Here is a 22,485-nt window from a genome sequence, read left to right as displayed (position 1 = left end):
TTCTGGCTTAAAAAATCCTTTCAGAGCTTGTACTCTATTAGCATGACCTTTGCTTTGAGAGCCTAGGATCACCTCTGTGTCTCAGTGAAGTCTGATAGAATTTGAGTGAAGGAAATTCATACTTAACTGACAAAATAAAAAGAGATCTGTATGGAAGTAAATTTGTCATAATCAATTCACTTTTATTTTTATTCTTAGTGCCATAAGATATATTGGAATTGTGCCATGTGGAGCACCTCCAGTAAGAAGAAAAACCCAACTGAACCATGTTGTGTTCCAATCCTTCTTAATGAAAGCAGTTGAATGTGTGAATGTGTCATTTCTGATTCTAAGAAGTGAAGAAGACCTGCCAATCATGATTCCATTCTAGCAGAATCTAATTCTGAGCCTCAGTTTCAATTATCTGACCTCTCCCCAGGAAAATCTTCCTGGAGAGGCAATTAGCATCTAAGAAGCTATCATAGGGCATGAAAAGCCCACAGAAAAGACACCCCCTATCTGTAGGAAGGGGATGTAGGAAGACGTTTCTAGGGATGATTAGTGGAAAGAATGTCATTTTGTAAAAATTTGTTGAAGGCAGGGGAAGTGGGAGGAGTATCCAAAATTTAATAAGCATAATTTTTAAAATCAAATCTCCATATTAAACTTTAGAACCCTCACTTTATTTTCATGTTCATCCTGACAATTGTGTTATCATCAAGAACCTAGACATATCAATCCTTTCCATTTCCTCCTCCCTTCTCCCAACCTCCAGCCAAATTCAAAGATTTTAGACAACGTGGGTATTTCAGGAGAGTTAAAGAGAAAATGTTTCTGCCCTTTACCCAAAATTTAAAATGTTTTTCTTTCCAAGAAAGAACTCAGCTACAAAGAGTACCATTTCTCCCTTTCAGTGGCATCTTACGAATCACTGGGATAAAGTCCAAAAAATAAAAAATAAAAGAACTACAACCTTTCTAATCCCATCCAAATCCTAGCATTAAACATAAATATGGCATGCCATAGTCAATAAGATAAGAGCAACTTATAAATAACCAATGAGGCTGTAGTTGGGTACTTAGTGCCAATTTAAAAGAATCCACAGCACCTTCTTTTACTCTGGAATAAGGACTTAAAATTTTTGTTCCAGCAAGGAGCCACCAGGAAGTGTGGCTTGAAACAGAGACTGAGTCCAGGATACTGGGAGACAAAAGAGGCCTTCAAGGAGAAAGACAGAGAGAGAGTGAAACAGAGAGACAGAGACAGAAAGAGAGAGTTTTTCTCACTAACCTACACGTTATAATAGATAAATATCACATCTTCTATTTCAATTATGTGTGTCTTATATAACATATAACGCTAAACCCATGATTTAAAGGATTTTCATAGGTGATTGGTACAGAATAAGAATTGAGAGACATAAATTAATGGCTCATACATGTGCTAATTCCTACAGCAATAACTAGGGCATATAGAATAAACTCATTCTGCTGGATCTTGACAAAAATATGTTCCAAAGTGTGTTTTTCCTTTTTCTTATCCAGAGAGTTTTGGCCATCAAAGAGGTCTAAGCTCTTTGGGCTCAGGATCCAGCTCCCTTAAGAAAAATCAGAGATCAGAGCTCCATTGAGTATAGTCAAGCTCAGATAGAAACTCATTATTTTGGCTAATAAATCAGATAGAAGAAAGGAATCAAAAATGACTGATCTCTCTTATTCTCATTCTTTCTTATCTCTTCATCTTTTTGAAGCCCAAAATACCAGTCTCCTGAGAGAGAGAAAGAGAGAGAGAGAGAGAGAGAGAGAGAGAGAGAACAAATTTATATCATGTTTTCTATCAAAAGACTCCTCCATTAGAAGTTAATGACCTGGTCTATAGTTATAAAACTGTTCCTCTCATTCATCTTACAGAGATCATTTTGCCATTCTTCACACCAGTTTTTTTTTTTCTCTTATACTACTACTCCCTTTTGTCTGCAGTCACCATTTCTATAACTTTCAAAACCAACAAACCCATCCTTTTCTACCACTACCCTTTATATGTTGTTTTCTCAATCAGAATGTAATCTCCTTAGGAGCAAAGACTAACTCTGTTTTTGTATTTGTATGCCCAATAATCAGCACAGGGCTTGGTACAGGGTAAGCACTGAATATATTCTTTTTCATTCATTCATAATAACGTGATCACACATCCAAGGGTTTCCCATTTACCCAATCATTGTGTATTCTATGAAGTCTCTCTTCTCCTAATCTAAGTTCCAAGCACAGGCCCATGAAGAGCTGTACAGATTAATTGGGAGATCTTGGCAAGATTTCTCCATATTTACTTCCTTAAACCAACAATCACTCCAAGATAACTCTGATCCAGTGTGATACACACTTGCATATTCCTTGCCTGTGTACCAACACCCCCCACCCCACCCCAATCCTTTGGTTCTCATGGGAATGTTGCTAAAGTGCATCAGGAAACTGCTTTCTTGGCTGGCTATGGATGACTGAGAACTCACACAGTTCTTCCAAAATAAATCAAAGCGTGAATTAATAAGAGGGGATAAAAATCAAGCAGTTCAAAAAAATGAAGAAAAAGCACATGCTCAATACAGGTTGAGTGTGATATTCTGTATTTTTGCAGCTTATATTTTCCAGATAAGCAGTTTAGAAATATGCGATGTGAAATACAATAATGTAAGTTTGGTGAAAATTATATTAAAAGTACTATTTTCCTTCTTTATCGTCTTCTCACTATAATCTCAGTTTTCAGTGATCCTCAAAAGAACTTCAGAGTGTGTGTATGTATGTATGTATGTATGTATGTGTGTATGTGTGTGTGCTTACTCCCTACTATATTTGTGATGTCCAGAATACTGGCCATTCAATGAAGATAATGCCAGTCTAACACACGCCTCCTCTTTTCTGTTTCTTGTTACCTTTTTAAATTATGGAAGTAAATGAAGCATGCTGCAGTGCTGGGAAACCATGGGAAAGACCAGAAGTTGAGACAGTTGTTTGCAGAAATCTGTCTGAGCAGAAAAGGAGGAGTGACTGTTTGACAAACAGCAGTTAGGAAATCAGGTCTTTACCTCTAAATAGGGGACAGATGAAACTATAGTCTCTGAAGAAAATGGAGAAAATGTTAGGAGTTTTTAGATCATCATGAGGATAGTACAGCCCTCTTTGGGAAAGATAGCCAAGGACTCCATGGAGAATGTGATTTTGCCATTAGAATAAATCCCCCACTAAACCCTCTATGCTTATTTCTTTCTGCTAGATGCTATATAGAAATGGAATTAAGCAATTTGTTTTGTCTTCTGGGTAGTTTATCACTTGAATTATTTCTCAGATTACAATAACTAGCTTATTATTCTAAAAAAGCTCTTCACTCTCACTTTGAGCCTTTCCAATTGAGTATAATTTATTAATCACCACAAAGCTCTTCTTTAGAAAGAAAAGAGAGTCACAATGCAGGGATTTGACAGGTAAAAGACCAAAAACATCATTTTAAAACAGCTTTTCCTTTTCCAAAGCTGAGCTCTTATCCCATCTTGGAGTGAAACCAAGAACCTGATAGAGTATGGGAAGAGAGTTTTGAAGTGGTAAGTTCTGCCTACCTCTCTACAGACTGGATTAATGGAATTGTTGGATCCATGGGGGCTCCTTTGGCCCTGCTGTGTTATTTATGTGTTTATTTATTTTGCAAAGTAAAGTGATTTATTCTCTCCAGCAGGAAAATCCCAGGAAAATGCAATTTCAACAGTCTTCATCCTGATACCTAAAGATGCTGAAGCTGCTGAAAAAGTGGTTGTGAGGGGTCTCTTGGGAACTGGGACTCATTTGCACTGGAAAATGAGTTGAGGGTGGGAGGAAGAAGTCCTGTTGCCTAAGGCATCAATATTTTTATTCCAGAGTTTCAAATTTGCTTTTTAACAAAAAATCTCATCTCTTCTCCATTTAGTGTTTTTATCAATTAAGGAATCACCTGATGAGAATAGGGAAAATCCTCTTTACTCTAAAAGCAGAGTCCACCTCTACTTTTCCATCACTTTCCGTCAGGTATCTTATTTCTCATTTAAGAGTCGTAAAGCTGACCAAATGCAAATTCTGCAATTGCCCCATCCTACCCATTTGGATCTACTGGCTTAACAGGAGACTTATAATCAACAACTTTACTAAGTCCTCTTCAAAGAGCAAAGAATAATATAAAGATATGTCAAAGACCACTGGTTATTCCATAGGTCATGAAATTCCTAAATTATTTGAATATTTTGTAAATCCTGATCTATATCCTAATGCCCAACTTGAATTGTCTTGGTGAAAGAAAACAGAATCTAAACAATTATTTAATATGACCAAAATCCAGAATTCAAGCTCTGTATTCTCTAGGAGTTTCTTCTGATTATAATGCAAACATTTTCAGATTCTCCATGGAAAAAGAATAAGCAACTTCAATTCTTTATTGTTCAGACAAAGGCATTGGAGAACCACCAGAGAAAATGAAGGCAATATTATTATTATTATTATTAATTTTTTACCAATAAATAGCTGTGCATATTATATAATGTCACACTATAATGTGCATTGTATGATATCTGTAGTATAAATTATTACCATTGCTATTAACAATAATAATAATTTACATGCATATGTTGTTTTTTAGTTTTCCAAAACTGTTTTCCTCCATTGTGTTTTCCTCACAATTTCTGAGGTAGACAGTGTATATAGTATTATAATCCTTATTTAGTAAATGAGAAAACAGGCTTAGAGAGTCTGGGTTCCCCATCATTACACAGCTGGTAAGTAACAGAACTCAGAACTAAGTCTTTTGGCTACCAATTCCAAAGCTAACGCCAATAGTTTTTTAACTACCAAGAAATATTGATATTTACTCATCTAATTCTGTTTGCCAAAGAAAAATCAAGCCCTAAAGAATGTCATTTTCACCCAGAGGATTATCTGCATGAACCCAACTGAACAACAGTCCAGAGGAAATGCCAAGCTCTGGTTTCCCTAGAGTGGATTATCTTCTACATCTCACTTCTACTTCTTTCTGCAGGGGATCACTGACTTGTTATCTAGGAGGAATAGATTATTTTAGATTTATCCAAACAAAACAATTCTGGATCCCTTCCTTTGACAAACCCAGCCTGTTTTTTTCCTCTAGTATGTTAAGTAATTTAAGGAGCCCTTGTTACACGACTTTGCCTTGAAGGATCCAACTCCCCATGTAAATACATAAATCATACTTAACTTCATGTTTTTATTCTTGGTTTAGAATTAATAAAAGCAAATAAACAACATATAATATAAAAATCAATATATAATAAAATATCTTTCACTTGGAAGCAGCTATTTGCAGGTTCTTCTCTATGTCAGCAGTCTCCAGATGGTACAGAAGTTGCTTTGGATCCAGGGAGGGAGTATGGATAATACAACAAAGTATTTAGCTGATGTCTGATTCATGCATCCAATTGGACCAAACACTAGATAAAAGAATGGAAATTCTAATTCCATGCCTCTCTCAAATCATGGGGCATGGAACTTGGGATCCTCTATAAACTGGAATTCCTGGAGTTTAATGCCTTTCCCAATCTCTGCTGGCTCATTATTAGGTGGAACTTCTGAATGATTCTTGTTGCAGCCTAGTCATTGCAGAGAAAGGGGGATATGGAAGGGTTAGCTGAATATTGAGAGAACATCTTTCTGTGAAGTAGGGGCAAATAGAGTAATGATAGAATCATTCAGTAGATCTGTGCTCTCTTATCAGATGAGGTTTTCCTTTCAGTGGTTTCATTTACAGTAAATCCATTTCTACCTATCCAATCCATGTCTTCTCATAAACACAGCAGACGGGGGACATTCAAAGTTCCTTTCATTCTCCAGCCAGTGTGGGTAACTAATAGCCACTTGGATTGCCCATTATTTATCCTTTGCTCTGTCTACATGACCAGTCCATCTTTTGTCAATTGTTATCTTTTTCTAATGGCATCTTTGAAGGTGGAAGAGTATATTGAAATTCAGTCAAAAATTTCAAAAATCTGAAATAAATCTATAGGGCCCTTATTTAGGAAAGAAATCAATGATTTTTGTGATTCTATATTTACAAATTGAGCCTCCAAACTAAGTAATACTATCGCTCCCCTTTTTAAAGACACCAGTAAAAAGGAATTCTGAATGTGGATTAAGAGCATCAGAAATAAGCTATTTTTCAGAATGCATCTTTTTCTGGGCTGTATATCTTTTTGTAACAGTATTTGATTTTTTCTTTTCTTCAAACTCTTAACTTTTCTATTACTTTACTCCTTTACAAACAAGTATTTATTAAACTCCATGACCTCATCAACATTCATTTTTGTTACAGACAACAATCAGATCTCCTTTTTATTTGATTATTCTTCTGTCTAGTCTTAGTCTGCAGCTAGACTATTGACTTCTTGAATATGGCCTACCCCAAAATGCAAGACAAGACACATATGTTTCAACCTGTATTAATGGCCCAGGTGAATTCCATCCTATCAGTGATTTAATGTTTGATATTGCTGATTTGGGAGCAGCATATCAAAATCTGTAACTTAATCAAATGTTATTCAAATTAATCAATGCTATTTCTACTCCATATCAAAAATGGTTATGTTATTACAAGGAAAGAGTTGTCACCTTATAGACCAATATTCCAAAGAGTTTGTTGGTGCTTAAATTTGAATTTGATTTTTAAAAAATATACTTTTTTATCACCTCAAACTTCATGTATATAAAAATCTAGATAAATTAATTAATTCAATATGATAAAAAAAAAATAGACATGTGGCCTGAGCAAGATGCTAAAGATAATGGGATCTGGAATTTTTTTGAAATAGTGAATATGCCCTTGACTATGACCCATATAGGACCATATTGTTATCTGCTTCCGGGATTGTGTTGATAAAGAGACCAAGACGGCTTCTAGAGAACAGACAGAAAAAATATGAAAGCCAGAAGATGTTGTCCTATCTTGAGATCACCTGGGAGTAAATGATTAATTATTGGTTGTTTGATAGAAGATAATATATAGGAATGGATTGTATCATCCAGAGCCTAGCAGAAAACTCTAAGCAGAGGGCTTTATTTCTTGGTAAAAGATCTTTCCCCTCACTTTTCCCAAATAAGAAGAAGATAGCTAGTTACCAATCACAAAGTACAAGGCAATTTGGCATGGCAGAGTGCTCAATTTAGAGTTAGAATGAGCTAAGTTCAAATCTCGCCTCTGATGCTTACTAATTCTATACGCTCAGACAAACCACAGGACCTTTTGAAGACTTAAATTAGAGGGGTCTGATCTGTCTCAGTGAAAGGAGTTCCCATGGGATGATATCATAGCTTCTTTGTCCATCAACTTAATACAAGGCAAAGATCTCTCAGGGTTTTGGAATCCAACTGTTTCTCAAGAAATGGAGTAATTGAAAAAGACAAGGATGTCCAAATTCCCCAAGCCAAGGAAAGAAAAAAAATAGATTTATGAAGGGAAAGTCGGGACAACCAGCCATTTTTGAGTAGATAACTGAATCTAGCAACTCTTTGATTGTCATACCTGCTTAATGATAGACTCACTGATTCTTTATAGACATGACCCTCTTGATATATAAAGGGACTCCACTGAACTGGGTTCTGAAATCTATTTCTGTTCTAACAAGTGGTATGAAACCTTAATGGCTAGTCAAAGTCCACTTAGACTCAAGTTCTGTGTGGGGACAGATAGATCCCATGAACACAAGTCTTAGGAACAATCATGTTTGGTCTCCTTTATTTTTTTTTTTCTGACAGTATGGTGCAATGGAATGACCCCTGGATTTGGTGCTAGTGGACCTGGGTTCAAATCCTGGCTCTGCTACTTGTGTGACCAACTGGTAAGTCACGACTTCTCTAAGCCTCAGTTTCCTCATCTAAAAATTAAGGGTTGGACTAATTCTAAGATCTCTTTTAGATCTAAATGTGTAATCTATGTGTTTCAGAGACTTGACAAATTTGGGAAGAGAAGTAATAGCCAAGGAGAGGTGGTGGCGGCAATTGCTGATGAGGAAGATCCTGACAACTAATGAATGATAATAAATCTCCAGCTTTTATTAAAGAACAATGACTTCTTGGCAGAGCTAATGACTTCCTTCTGACTTTCATGTGGTAAATTTTTATTCAGTTTCAGATCAAGCCAACAGGTATTAATTTAGTCTTTATTGTGTGCCCTGTATTATGCCAGTGCCTATGACAGATATAAAGAAGTAGGTTATAAATTTAGAGCTAGCAAGGGATTTAAAGGCAATATAGTCCAACCTCTTTATTTTACAGATGAAGAAACTGAGGCAGAATGAAATAAAGTGGCTATAAAAGTCACACAGGCACTATCAGAGCAGGGATTTGAACTCAGATCCTATGTCTACAAAATTCAGAATCAAAGGCTTACTATTAAGTATGCTCCTTTTCCATCATTCTTAACATAAACTGACTTTAATGTATTTGCCACCCACTACTAAAATCTTCTGAAGGTTCGTGGTAATATGGCTTTTATTTTACATTTAATACTATAAATAGTATAAATTTATTATAAACTCAGGAGTTTTATTTGGGGCAATAAAACACCCACTTATAAATCAGAGAGTAAAATTTATGTTTACATGTACATGATTAAGGAGATAATTAAATGTCATAATGTGCAACACAGACCACAAAAATTCAGCGATGGGAAAAATCACTGTAAACTTAAATAAGCTAAGGAAGCCTTCGTGAAAGAAGTATGTCTTGAGGGAAGTGAGGGTTTCACTTATATTCTGGGGTACAATTTCTTGTCAAGGAGGAATGAACCTTATTCTTAGAAGTTTGAAAGGAGCACTATCTATGATTCTATCTCTGACTTCACATTGACCCTTGAAAACCTAGAAATCCAGATCTCTCATTTTCTCAAAACATGAGTGAAGGGTTAAATTTCTAACGAAGCCTTTACAATGCAGATACCCATGAGTAAATACTAGCAATTCTCATTCAGAACAATTATTTCCAGGCATCATTTGCACCCATAAAAATTACAAACATAACAAACATAGTTACCCCATTGGCAGATAAACATAATTAAGTAAGAAGAATGACATCCAATAGTTGATTGTATTAATAAAAGGATTTTTCCTCCAGAGACATTACAGAAGCAATTTTCCTGTTCAGATCATGTTTTTAAAGCTTTTACTATGAATTCAAATTGTAAAATAATTTCTCACTAAAAATCAGTGCTCACCCAATTCTCACATAAACACCCACACAACTTGAGCAGCTGTGAATAGAAGGGCCTTTAAAAAAAAAATAATCCCTGGATCATTAAATATGTAGTGCTGTGAAAGGGTCAGAATATTGTATTATAAAGTAAGTTCAGCAAAGATTTCAATTTACTGAAGTGTTCAAGCATATTGACCGAGTCCAAGAATTTTATGTAAAAAGGGGAAAAAATAGTGGACATAAAAGAAGTCTCATTCACAAATCTGAAAAATGTATTCTTCCTGGTATAAGGTATGTAAGCTATGTGGTGCCTATCATGTGTTTGTCTATGTAGAAGGTTTAACCAACTGGAAAGGTAACTCTGTTGGAGGCACTGACAGGTACTTCTGGAGTTTTGTCTACTCTTCTCCAAGAACCTTGACCTTAAGAGGACCAGGAGAAGAACTAAGAGATTGGACACTCTATTTCTGTTGCCTTTGAGAGAGAAATATCAGATTAGAATTATATATAGATGACATAAATATAGATTTAGATGATATAGATATGGATATTCAATTTTATTCAATAAATATTTGTTAAGTTCCTATTATGTGCCACGTACTGTGCTAAGGAGTAAGGATACAAAAACCCCTGCCCTTAAAAAGCTTACAATCTAATGGGGAATAATGACATGCCACAGGAGTCATAAAAGAGATAGGGACATCAGGGAGTACCTGGCTTAGGGACATCTTGTTCTGTGGGGTTAAAGCCAGACAGAGCAGCAAATAGATGCAAAATGGATATAGACGTTGATATTGATTTCAAGATAGGTAATCTTCAAAAATATTGCTGGTTGAGGGATACAAATGATTGGTAACAAAAAAAAAATCTTTTCTGGACACTTATTCTTAAGAGAGCAGGTTCCCTAAGCTTATACCTATCAGTCTTACCTTTTCTTGTCAAACACTAGGTCACACAAAAGAATATCATAAATAGTGAACTATGAGTATATCCACATATGTAGCAAATAGAAATCAGAGAAGTTATAATGATTAGACTATGCCAGTAAAGACACAAATCTGAATGGGTTTCTTAGATGAGAATGAAATTTCTTTCAATCAAGAGAGAGAAAAAAGCCCTGATCTCTTACCAAGGTAAATTCCCTGGAGTTTCTAGGAAAGCAAGTTGACATGTTGAGGACCCAACTTCCTCTACATGTTTGCAAAAGAGTCTTTTTTTTTTTTTTTTTTTTTTTGCTTCCCTAGAATCTGTGTCAAAAAGAATCAAAAACCATAAACATCTCTTCCTCTCTCCCTCCCTCCCTTCTTTCCTCCTCCCTCTCTGCCTCCCTCCCTCCCATCTACCCACCTCCCCTCTTTCTCTCTGTCTCTCCTCTTCAACGCTCAAAGGCAAACTCTCTTCCTCACACAAACAAGTAGTTAATGTCACATCAGCATTTGCAATTACAAGAGTCTTGTCCAAAGTACTCCAGGTTTGGCAGAGAAACCAGGTTACACTGCTAAGGGTTACACGAGATCAGGGGAAACCAATCTGGTTCTGGTTGTTAATCATACAACCCAGGAAAGGAAGATAAGCTTATAAACAGTTGTGTTAATTTCTTGAACACTTCAGGAACAATGAATACAAGCATAGTTTGTATAAAGGAGTCCTTTTGGATAAGCTCCTTATCAAATTTGCAGATAACACAAAGCTGGGAATGATAGCTAAAATGTTGAATAATAGAGTTAGAATTGAAATCTATCTTGGCAAACTAGAGTATTGGGTAAAATTTAATAGGAATAAATATAAATTTTTACATTTGAGTTCATGAAATTAACTTCATATATACAACATAGCATAATAACGTAGTATTGGATACTTATATAAGTTGAGCACACTAATAATAGTAGTTGTTCAAGGTTCACAAAACATAAATTTATCTCCTTTTACATAGTTTAACATAGGTAACTTTACATAAGTTATTGCATTTTATCTTCACAGAAAATATGTGAAGTAGATAGGATTATTATTCCCATTTTATAGTCAAGGAAATTGAAACTGAATTGAGATTAAGAAACGTGCCCAGGTCACACACATTAAGTCTGAGACAGGATTTGAACTACAGGCTTCCTGTCCCTAAGACCAGCTCTCTTTTCTTATGTCCCTTAGCTGCATGATAAGGCAGCAGTTGAAATGAAAAAGATCTGTGGTTTTGGCAGAAAGGTTTTGTCGCTTCAATTGTAAGTTAATAGTGTGCCAAGGCAAATGAGAAAGTTAACACAAACGGGGGGCTCATCAAGAGAAGCCCCGCATTAAGGACTAGAAGGGTAATAGTATGAATGTCTCTGTTATATTGTTTTAAATATTAGGTGCCATAAGTTAGAAAGGGTACTTCAGAGCTGGAACACGTTCACAGGAAGGCAACTGGGACTGTGAAAATTCTTGAGTTCGTGCAGTATGAGAATGATATAGTGAAGGAAGGACCTGGGAGTGATAGAACAAATGGCCTAAGTGCCTACTGTGCACCAAGCATTGTGCTAAGCACTTTACAAATATTATCTCCTTTGAGAAAAGAGAAAATGCAGTGGGTATATAATAGCTCTCTTTAAATATTTGAAGAGCCATCACATGGAAGAAAAATTGGATTTGGTGTGTTTGGCCCCAGAGGACAGAATCGAGCACACTGGGTGGAGATTGCAAAACAAATTTAACCCTAATATGATGACAAATTTTCTAACAACACTTAGAGCTGTTCCATCGGGGAATGACTGCTTTCACGGGCAGTAGATTCCTTGCTTTGGAAGTCTTCATGCAAAAACTCAGTGACCGCTGTTAGGATGTTTTTGCAGCTAAGGGTTGTTCTTGACGGCCATTGAGGTTATTTCCAATGCTGACATCCAAGATGCTATAATAGAGTCCAGATTTTTGTGCCAAGAAATACAATTTTAATTCTTCTGTTTAGAAACTTCTCATAATTCAGTTGTTTTCACTTTTACTTATTGGAATATTCAGTTTAAATTTTATTCCTAAATCTTATTTCCTCATATAGCCTTTCAAAAGCTCCTGTTCCAATATATCATTATATTTATACTTTTCTTGGATATTCGTGCTCCTATTAATGAATTTCTATTGTAGAGTAGTTCTCATCTATTGCAGTAGCTGTGTATAGTTCTTAATTCAAAGATGAATGGGAAGCACTAGAACATTGTACCTATGGAGGAATTAAGAAAAAAGAAAAATATCCTGATGAATATAACTTAACATCCTCACATCACTGATGAAAAATGAAAATATTTGGTAATGGATCCCCTAGTTAGCTACAAATGGCAGGAAGGTACACAAGAAGGTTGATACCAGGTTGGAGTTTGATTCTAGTAATTCCTGTTTTTACATTTGAAAGAAATCTGACCCTACATTGTGCCCAAGTCAGAATCAAAATATTCAGTATAAGCTTTGTGGGAAAATGCAAGAGATAAAAAGAGCACTTAGACTGTAGACACTTCCCTATTATTGAGAATTTTAAGGGAAAATTATAAAGTATCCTGAGGATGAGTCATATTCAGTACAATCTGTCAAGACAAATTAGGACAAAGCTAAAGCACATTTAGGTATCTACTCTCTTGCTCTTTAAAAGAGCTTTTAATGATGTTACTCACATCTGCAGGAAACTTTTGTGGTCTTAGGAGGTAGGATTTTTTTTTTTAATTTAAAGTAATCTTGTTCAGTGATTGATATTGATGAATTGGCCTGCAGTAATGATCAAGTCATCAGCAGATATACACATGAATTCCTACTGTAGTGAGTTGGTGTCCACCCATATCAATGTCTTTTCATGATGGTGTCCATATGTAAATGTTTTATGTGTGCATTTCCTTTGTATACATAAACATATCAATCAAAAAGCACTTATTAAGGCCTTATATCCAAGTGTTACATAGTCATAGAGCCTTGTTTTAATATTGCTAAATATAAATGTCCCACACTAATACATTGTTGGTAGAGCTGTGAAAGGATCCAAACATTCTGGAGAGCAATTTGAAACTATGCCCAAGGGGCTATAAAACTGTGCATACTCTTTGATGTAGCAGTGTCACTACTAGCAGAGATCACATGTGCAAAAATGTTTGTAGCAGCTCTTTTTGTAGTAGCAAGGACCTGGAAACTGAGTGGATGCCCTGTTGGGGAGTGGCTGAATAAGCTTGGTAGATGAATGCTGAATGAAGCGAGTTGAACCAGGAGAACATTATACATAATAGCAGCAAGATTATGTGGTGATCAACTATGATAAACTAAATTCTTCTCAGTAATACAGTGATAGAAAACAATTCCAATAGAGTTGGGAAGGAAAATGCCATCCATATCCAGAGAAAGAACCATGAAGACTGAAGAAGGATTGAGGCTTGTTTGTCTTCTTTTTTCAAGTTTTTTTTCCTTTTTTATTCTGATTTTTTTTCACAGCATGACAGATGTGAAAATATGTTTAAAATAATCGTATATGTATAATCTATATCAGGTTGTCCGCTGTCTTGCAGAGGAGGGAAGTAAGAGAGGAGGGAGATAAGAGAGGAAGGAAGAAAACATTTGAAAAACAAAATCTTGCAAAAATGAATGTTGAAAACTATCTTTACATGTAATTAGAAAAATTTAAAAAAAAAAAACTATTGAGGAAATAAATATATAAATGTCCCAAATGTAGGTTAGTGGAAATATATACATCTTTAAAGCTATAAAATTTGAGTTCACATGCTCCATCTAATATATTAACTAGTTTGGGCTATCATGAAAAAGAAGTTACCAAATGGCATGAACAGTAGGAAACAACACTAGGAATTTCCAAGTCTGATTAAATTAAATTATAGGTCTAGATATATAAATATATATATGTATATATACATACATACAGAGGTTATATATATACACACATACATTTAGATATATACATACATAAATAATGTTACATAATGATAATGTGATTAAAGATTTATAAAACATCTAACATCTACTGTCTCATTTCATATTTAACAATACATCTTTGCAAGAAATTAGCAGCTGCTAATATCTCCATATTAAACATAAGGGAAATGAGGCTCAGGGAGTTCTAGTGACTTATCCAGTGTCCAACAATTAGCAAACATCAAAGACTGCAAATGAACCTTTTTCCTTTTTTTGCTTCTTTTTCTTTTTTGAAATTATTTAACATTTTATTTTCCCCTGTAAAAATAATTTTTAACATTCTTTTTTAAACTTTGAATTCCAAATTTTTTCTCTTCCTCCCTCCTCACCCTTACTCTCAATGACAAGGCAAGCAATGCAATATAGGTTTAGTCATGCAAAATATTTTCGTATCAATCATGTTGTCAAAGAAAACATAAGACTCCCTCAAAAAAAATCTTCAAGAAAAGTATAGACAGTAAAAAATAAAAGTATACTTCAAGTTATATTCCGATAACATTGGTTCTCTAGGCATGAATAGTTTTTTTCATAATTAAGTTCTTTAGAGTTGCCTAAAATCATTGTATTATTGAAAATTGCTCATCATCTTATAATATTGTTGTTGAGTGTGTTTGTTATTCCTCTTTGAGCCAATTTTGATAAGTGAGTAAGAGTTCGTACATTTCCCCATACTTTTCCCCTCTTCCCTTCCACTTCCCTTCAAGCTTTTTTTTGTCTCTTTTATGTGAGATAATTTGCCCTATTCTCTCTCTCTCTCTCTCTCTCTCTCTCTCTCTCTCTCTCTCTCTCTCTCTTTCTCTCTCTCTCTCTCTCTCTCTCTCTCTCTTTCTCTCTCTCTCTCTCTCTCTCTCTCTCTCTCTTTCTCTCTCTCTCTCTCTCTCTCTCTCTCTCTCTCTCTCTTTCTCTCTCTCTCTCCTCTCTCTCTCTCTCTTTCTCTCTCTCTCTCTCTCGCTCTCTCTCTCTCTCTCTTTCTCTCTCTCTCTTTCTCTCTCTCTCTCTCTCTCTCTCTCTCTTCTCTCTCTCTTTCTCTCTCTCTCTCTCTCTCGCTCTCTCTCTCTCTCTCTTTCTCTCTCTCTCTCGCTCTCTCTCTCTCTCTTTCTCTCTCTCTCTCTTTCTCTCTCTCTCTTTCTCTCTCTCTCTCTCTCTCTCTCTCTCTCTCTTCCTCTCTTCAGGCACATTCCTATCTTGCCCTTTAATTTTATTTTTTTAAATATCATTCTTTCATATTCAACTCACACCTATGCCTTAGTCTTCTAACTGCCCTAATAATGAGAAAGTATCTTCTTATGTAGGAATGTACAAAATTTTATTTTACGAACTCTCTGATGATTTCCCCATCCTGTTTACCTTTTTGTGCTTTTCTTGTCTTGTATTTGAAAGTTAAATTGTTGAAATAAGCTCTGGTCTTTTCATCTTTTCATCAAGAATACTTGAAAGTCCTCTGTTTTGCTGAACATCAACTTTTCCCCCTGAAGGATTAGACTCAGTTTTTCTGGGTAGGTGATTTTTTATTGTAATCCTAATTCCTTTGCCATTCAGAATATCATATTTCAAGCCCTTAGATACTTTAAATCTTGTGTTATTCTGACTGTGATTCCATGATACTTAAATTGTATCTATCTGGCTTCTTGAAATATTTTCTCCTTGATCTCCTTGATCTTTAGAGTTCTGGAATTTGACTATAACTTTCTTGGGAATTTTCATTTTTGTATCTCTTTCAGGAGGTTATTGGTGGATTCTTTCAAATTCTACTTTGCCCTCTGGTTCTAAAATACCAGGACAGTTTTCCTTGATAATTTCTTGAAAGATGATTTCTAGGCTCTTTTTTGTTCATGGCTTTCAGCTAGATTAATAATTTTTAAATTATCTCTCCTAGATTAATTTTCCAAGTCAGTTATTTTTCCAATGAGATGTTTCCATAATGTCTTCAATTTTTTTCATTATTTTGGTTTTGTTTCATTGTTTTTTGATTTTTCATGGTCAGCTTTCATTTGCTCAATTCAAATTTTTAAGGAATTTTCTTCAGTAAGCTTTCATACCTTCTTTTCTTTTCGCCAATTCTCTTTCTAAAGAAGTTTCTTGCATCATTCTCATTCCTCTTCCCAATTTTTTCTCTTAGTTGATTTTCAGAATCTTTTTTGAGTTCTTCCTTGGTTTGAGATCAATTCATTTTTTTTCAATTTACAATCAATTTTTTTTCTTGGAGGTTTTGGATGTAGAATATTTGATTTTATTATCTTCGAGTATGTGTTTTGATCTTCTTTGTCAACATGGTAACTTTCTATGATGATTTTTTTTTTTGTTTCCAGAGTGGAGGATGCATTGTTCCAAGTTTCAGGGCTTTTGTGCAGCTGTTTTTAAAGATATTTCTAGAGACCTATAAGTTTTCAGCTCTTTCAAAATGGTATCATGTAAAGAGAATTGTTAACTATTTCTTTGGGCTGTGCTCTGATCTATAAGCAACAATAAGCAATCTTTTCTGTCCTGGTGTGATGAGGGTCCTCATCCACTATGACCACAAGTTCTAGTGTGCTAATGCTCCTCCTCTCCCTGGTACTGCCATGCTACACTTCCACCTGGATCTGAGTACAGATAAGGCAACAGAGTCCTGCCTCAGTAGTCAGAGACCCTTATAATTTCTTTCTGATTAGTTGTTTAGCCCTCTTGTGGTGTTCTCTTCTTTTTTATAATATAAGGTGGTTCTCTGTGGGAGCAGGTTTCTCGGGGGAGGTTTTCTGGGAGTAGCCTTAGTTTCAGTTCCATATAATAATCACCTCAAAATACAGACAGCTTATAAAATCCAAACGTTTATTTTCTCCTTTCGAGTCTTGTCTCCTTGCCTGGGGCTGGGCAGCTTTCTGGAGAGCCTTCAGACCAACTTTGGTCTCAGTGGGGGAAGTGCAGGAGGCCAGCCACCAGTGGTATGAGATTAAGTGAATGAATCTGGTTCCGCATCGGAGAGTGGGCTTCTTCTGAACTGATGCTCCTCCACTCTGAATCTTTCCAACTGAACTCTGCTGACTGAGCTCAGCTGTTTTTTATGCTCTCTCAAAGGTTGACTCCTCCTCTGAGAGAGTGGGACTGTGGGTTTCTGACTTGTGAGTCTCATACTGAATACTGACTTGTGAATCTCCCAAAAGTGTGAACTCCAATGAGTACTTAAATACATTAGTGAGCTAGAGAATTTGCTAAGTACCATGCTAAATCAGGCAACTGACATCACTTTGTAAGGATTCTAACACCCCCTTATTGTCTGTGGGTTAAAAGTTCCAAAAGCAGCCTTTGCTGATTCAGTGACTTCCAAGACCTGTTTCTGGTTTGCTGGAGCTGGATTTGTGCTGGTGCAGCCTGCTCTGGACTGTGATCCAATCTCACCCCAGTGCAACAGACTATCTAAGTGTCAGCTGACCTTCTAAGTTACCTTTGGCTAGAAAATCATTTCACCCCTTCCTTTTGTGGGTCCTACTCCTCCAGGAATTGTTTTAATGTATTATTTAAAGGTGATCTGAAGGGTTTGGGTGAGAACTCTGGCAAATTGCTGCCTTTTCTTCACCTTCTTAGCTGTGCTCACTGAATCTTTTTTTCTTCTAGATTCTAATATTGTATAGGAACATAGAGCATGATTTCATATATAAGTACATTATATATTTATGCATATATATATATACACATACACACACATATATACACACATACAGCTTAGGATAACACACATAGTCTTTATACTCCAAATTCCAGTCAATCAGACAGTTGATAAACATTTATTAATTCCTTACTATGTGCCAAGCAATAGACTAAATTCTGGAGATATAAAAAGGGAAAAGTATAGTCTCTATCTTCAAGCACTTCAAATTGTAATGGAAAATACTACATTCAAACAATTATGTACACATAGCCAGTGTCTGAAGCTGTATTTAAATGCAGGTCTTCTTAACTTTAGGTCCTGATCTCTACCTACTCTACCATCTATTTGCCAATAAGGATAGGGATCGAGAAAAGCAACTCCCTCCCAGAGCAATAGTACGAGCAATCTCAGTTTTATAAAAATGCTAAAAGAACACTTGTTCTAGCATGTAGCTGCATCTCGTGATGTGATTTATTCTTCTTCAAAATCTCTACTTGGGGGAAGGGAAGAAACTGAGAAATAATCATTTTGTACAACGGGATAATAAAGTTAAGAACACAAAAGTTTGCATTCCTTCATAAGAGAATGTCTCTCCATCACTACCACAACACACACACACACACACACACACACACACACACACACACACACAGCAGAGAAACCTTTGATTTCTTCTTGAATTATAGTTTCTCCTCAAGATATTCTTCCTATACTACAGTGCTAACATACATCGACTTGACAAGAGAGAGGTGAGAGGAAATTTATATATATATATATATATATATATAAAATATGTAGATCTCACTGTTATCCTTTATATCTTCCCTAGAAAAGAGTAGCACAACCTTCCCCAATGGAGTTTTCTAGGGGTTGCCTAATGATCCTGATTTCATGGGATTCATGATTTCAGCATTGATTGATGCCCATGAGTCACTGGGGGCACACTGTGAAAATTAAGTAAACCCAGAATGTGCACATGAATGCTTACTAAACATATATATGTGCATATGTGCATCCCTGACCACCATTGCTATCACTATTGTTCTAGGGGGAACTTTTCTCCATCCCTATCCTTATTGGCAGCTAGGTGTTATAGTAAATAAAATGCAGGGCCTAGAGTCAGAAAGACCTGCATTTAAATACAGCTTCAGACACTCATTAGCTATGTGTATGTAATTGTTTGCACGTAGTAATTTCCCATTAGACTTTGAGATACTTGAAAACAGACTGTGCTTTTCCCTTTTCATATCACTAGTTTTTTTTAGCATATTGCTTTGCACATAGTAATATACAATAGCATATATATATATATGTATATATACACATATATGTGGTTGTGTATGTGGCAAGGAAATCAAAATAAATCAGGGGGGATGAATTCCTATAAAAGCCAGATCACTAGTCAGAGTAATAAGAGATAAAAAAGACTTGCTGCTTTTCTGCTTTACTCCTATACTTTTCCCCTAAAAGAAGACATTAACCCAACAAGAGACTGGCCAGACCTCCAATTGTCTTCTGAGGAAGGGCAATACCAGGGTACCTTACATATATTGGGTGCATAAAAAATGTTTATTTAGTTAAGTTGAATGGATTCTTGAGCAAGGCCATATGAGAGAGACCCATTAAGTATAAATCGTGTAACTACAATTAACCCGCCCAGCCTCATTGCACATATTTCTCTTTGTATATTCTATTTTCCTATCAAGACAAACTATTTGTCACATTTTATTTTCATTCAGCATTCTTCCATTTCTCCACTTTTGTACTGACTGACCACTTACCTGGCATGAATTCCTTGTTTCCTTCATTTTTATCTGTTCACATCCCTTTCTTTCTGTAAATCCCACCTCAAATTCTATTTCTTCCATTAATCTTTCCCCTACCCTTTTCTTGACCTTTCCCAAGATGAAAATAACTCCTTAAAATTTTTCATGTCACTTTGTCTAGATCTGTCTTTTATACTCACCACACTTACCTTTGATTTAAAATTATATATGTAGTTGTTCTCCTCCCCCTATTAAATTGTGAAATGATTGAGAGCAAATCTTTTGTTGGATCTGTTGTTGTGTCTGCAATACCTGTTTCAATGACTTGCATTTAGTATAGTAGTTAGTCGATGTTATTGAATTAAATGGAAAAGTAGATACCAAGAAAGGAGAAAATGAACAACTCCATCTCAGGGAAACTTCCTTTTCCATCATTGCAATGATTTTATCTGACTGTGAACCATGGAATATTCTGATGGCCGAAGAACTGAAGTTGAGGGTCACTCAAAGGCCAATATAGAACCTCATAAGAGTCTTGAATAGGCTGCAAATATTACCAACAAGAAGTTATAAGAAGAAGCAGAGTAAAATATATCATTAAAAATGTATGATTTGAGAAAAAACAACATGGACCAGTTATAGAGAATCAATGTATCATCCAATGCTTCAATAGTAGCCATGCAATATGAAAAGAACATAAAAGAGACCTACACTACATTGAGTAAATCTTCTGTTTGGACTCAGTACACAGCTGCACAAAATGGGTAGGAAGGGCAAGGCCAAAGAACTAGAACTGAGAAGGGTCTCAGAGGCCAAATAGTTCAAATTCTCTTCTATGGCAGAAAAGGAAATTGAGAACCAGGAAGGTTAAGGAACTGGTTAAATGTCATACAAGCAGTATCAGAGCCAGGATTTGAAACCAGGTTCTCTAACTTCAGAGATAATTTTTTTTCCTATGAACCCCATCACTTCACAGATTCATTGGCGATTGGAGTTAGATACCATTTTATCTTTACCATCTATGGAAAACATAGTAAAGTGGGAAGAACAATAAAATTCTAGTCACAGGCCTTGTACTTAAATCCCAGTTCTGCTACTTGACTACTTGTGTAACCTTAGAGAGGTCCCATCTCTTTGGGGGCCTGATTACAATAGTCCACATCAGGTGACCTTCATTATTTTTTTTGACAAATATCATGGACTGGCAAATTGGGGGAATGGTGTAGATCTGGTTTCTTTATGCTACAGTATGGCTTACTAGCCATACAGATAATGACAGCAACTGGGTCAGGCAGATTTGAAAGGACACTAGAAGACAAAGGCTGAATGTAGTAGTTAGTATGATTGAATAAATGAAATTGAAAACGAACAGAAAAATTATTAAGTAAATGTTTGCTGTATGAACCTTCCTTTTTTCCCTCTGGATCCTAACTGAAAAACAACTGAGCAACACAGTGGATTGAGCTCAAGGCCTAGAGTCAAGACAAACTGAGTTCAAATCCAATCTCAGCCAAAAGTAATTACACAACAATTACTAGTTATGTAATACTGGGAAAGTTACTTTACTTCTGCTTGCCTCAGTTTCCTCAACTGTAAAATGATAATAATAACTACCTTGCAGGGTCATTGTGAAGATCACAAATAATTCATAAAGTATTTAGCACAGCACTTAGCACACAGTAGGCACTACATACTTATTCCTTCCCATCTCTTACTTTTGTAGAGATTTGCTTGCTTTTTCCCTTTAGGAAAATTTTAAAAATATATTATTTTGGTACTAAAGGTGTAGAATTAGATGGATGCATGCACTTTATTTGGCCATTGGAGAACTACAGAGGCATCCTGTGGTCCCTGCACTCATTAGTGCAGCTGAAACATTTAATTTGTTTGTGAGTCAATTGCCTTTGTTCAGCTTCTGGCAGAACAGAGAAATGGGAACTGGAAGTAACCAAAAACAGAATTTCTGGTCTCTTATCTACCCTGTTACTTGAGGGGCTGGAGCAGGAATTAAATGAAAGTTGTAGTCTGTGATGTAATGTTAGTGCTCTGATGTTAACATGCTTCTGTTTTCTTCTGCTACTCTTAAGTTTTTTCTAAAGAAATGACCCTGTCAGAGATGATTTGATGAAATACAAAGAAGGAAGGAAAAGGAAAAAAGTGGGTAAGCAGGTGGAAGCAGAAGTTAAGAGATGCAATTTATTCTTCCTACATCCAGCTTCTCCTCTCTCCAAACAATCTTCCATCCAACTTCCAAAGAGATTCTCCTAATGCACGGGTTTGACCATGTCTCCCCTTACTCAATAAACTATTATGGCTCTCTAGTGATACTAGGAGCAAATATTACTTCATTTTTATCTCATCCTTTTAAATTTATTATTTATCAACATTAAATATTTTATAAATAATCTATGAATAATATATTTTAAAATAAATAATAAATATTATTTGTTATTATCATTTAATTTATTATTGTATAAGTTTTATAATCTACATAATTATTAATGGAACAACACATTATATAAGTTAGAAATAAATAAACATACATATATTAAGGGCACATGCTCAATCTATTTATTCTGCTGTATTTTGATAATTACTGCTAATAGTGTATGAACAAAACAATTGTAGACATCATTGCTCTAAACTTAAAATGTGACATTTCCTCATGCAAAGAGTGTTGGCTGTGGATGACTAATAATCAGTTACCTATGGAGTCCCACCCCTAAGAAATAACATAATTTTCCCTGATGTTTTCCCTGGTCATAGTTATCAGCCAAAAAATATTGGCAAGTCTTCTTATCTCATGGACAAGATAGAGAGATGTGGCCTAGACAATAGAAGTATTTGTATTTCTGTATGTTTAGAACTAGCTGAATGACTAAGTGCAGAATTATCATTAAGATAGATATATCAATGTTGAAGAAGAGTTTTAGTATAAAATTCCAGTTATCTGTCC

At 35.5% G+C, this 22,485-nt stretch overlaps 1 protein-coding gene across 2 annotated transcripts in view; it reads left to right on the top strand.

The window, feature by feature from the left end:
• The window catches only part of SLCO3A1 (solute carrier organic anion transporter family member 3A1), a 372,919-nt gene extending 351,003 nt beyond the window's left edge, over positions 1-21,916 (top strand). Inside the window, exons 11-13 of one of the 2 annotated variants that reach the window (XM_051981051.1) lie at positions 7,773-7,855; positions 7,961-8,126; positions 21,617-21,916. In XM_051981051.1, the coding sequence (XP_051837011.1) occupies positions 7,773-7,855; positions 7,961-8,044 (167 nt within the window). In that variant the 3' untranslated portion in view covers positions 8,045-8,126; positions 21,617-21,916. Of the gene's footprint in view, positions 1-7,772; positions 7,856-7,932; positions 8,127-21,616 lie in introns of those variants that run through there. The other variant, XM_051981053.1, reaches the window with a different exon arrangement.
• The last annotated feature ends 569 nt before the right edge of the window (positions 21,917-22,485 follow it).

Source organism: Antechinus flavipes, chromosome 2 (genome assembly GCF_016432865.1).
Source record: "Antechinus flavipes isolate AdamAnt ecotype Samford, QLD, Australia chromosome 2, AdamAnt_v2, whole genome shotgun sequence".
Taxonomy (NCBI): domain Eukaryota; kingdom Metazoa; phylum Chordata; class Mammalia; order Dasyuromorphia; family Dasyuridae; genus Antechinus; species Antechinus flavipes.
The sequence above is the reverse complement of the archived record's forward strand: the minus strand, read 5'-3'. Positions and strand labels throughout refer to the sequence as shown.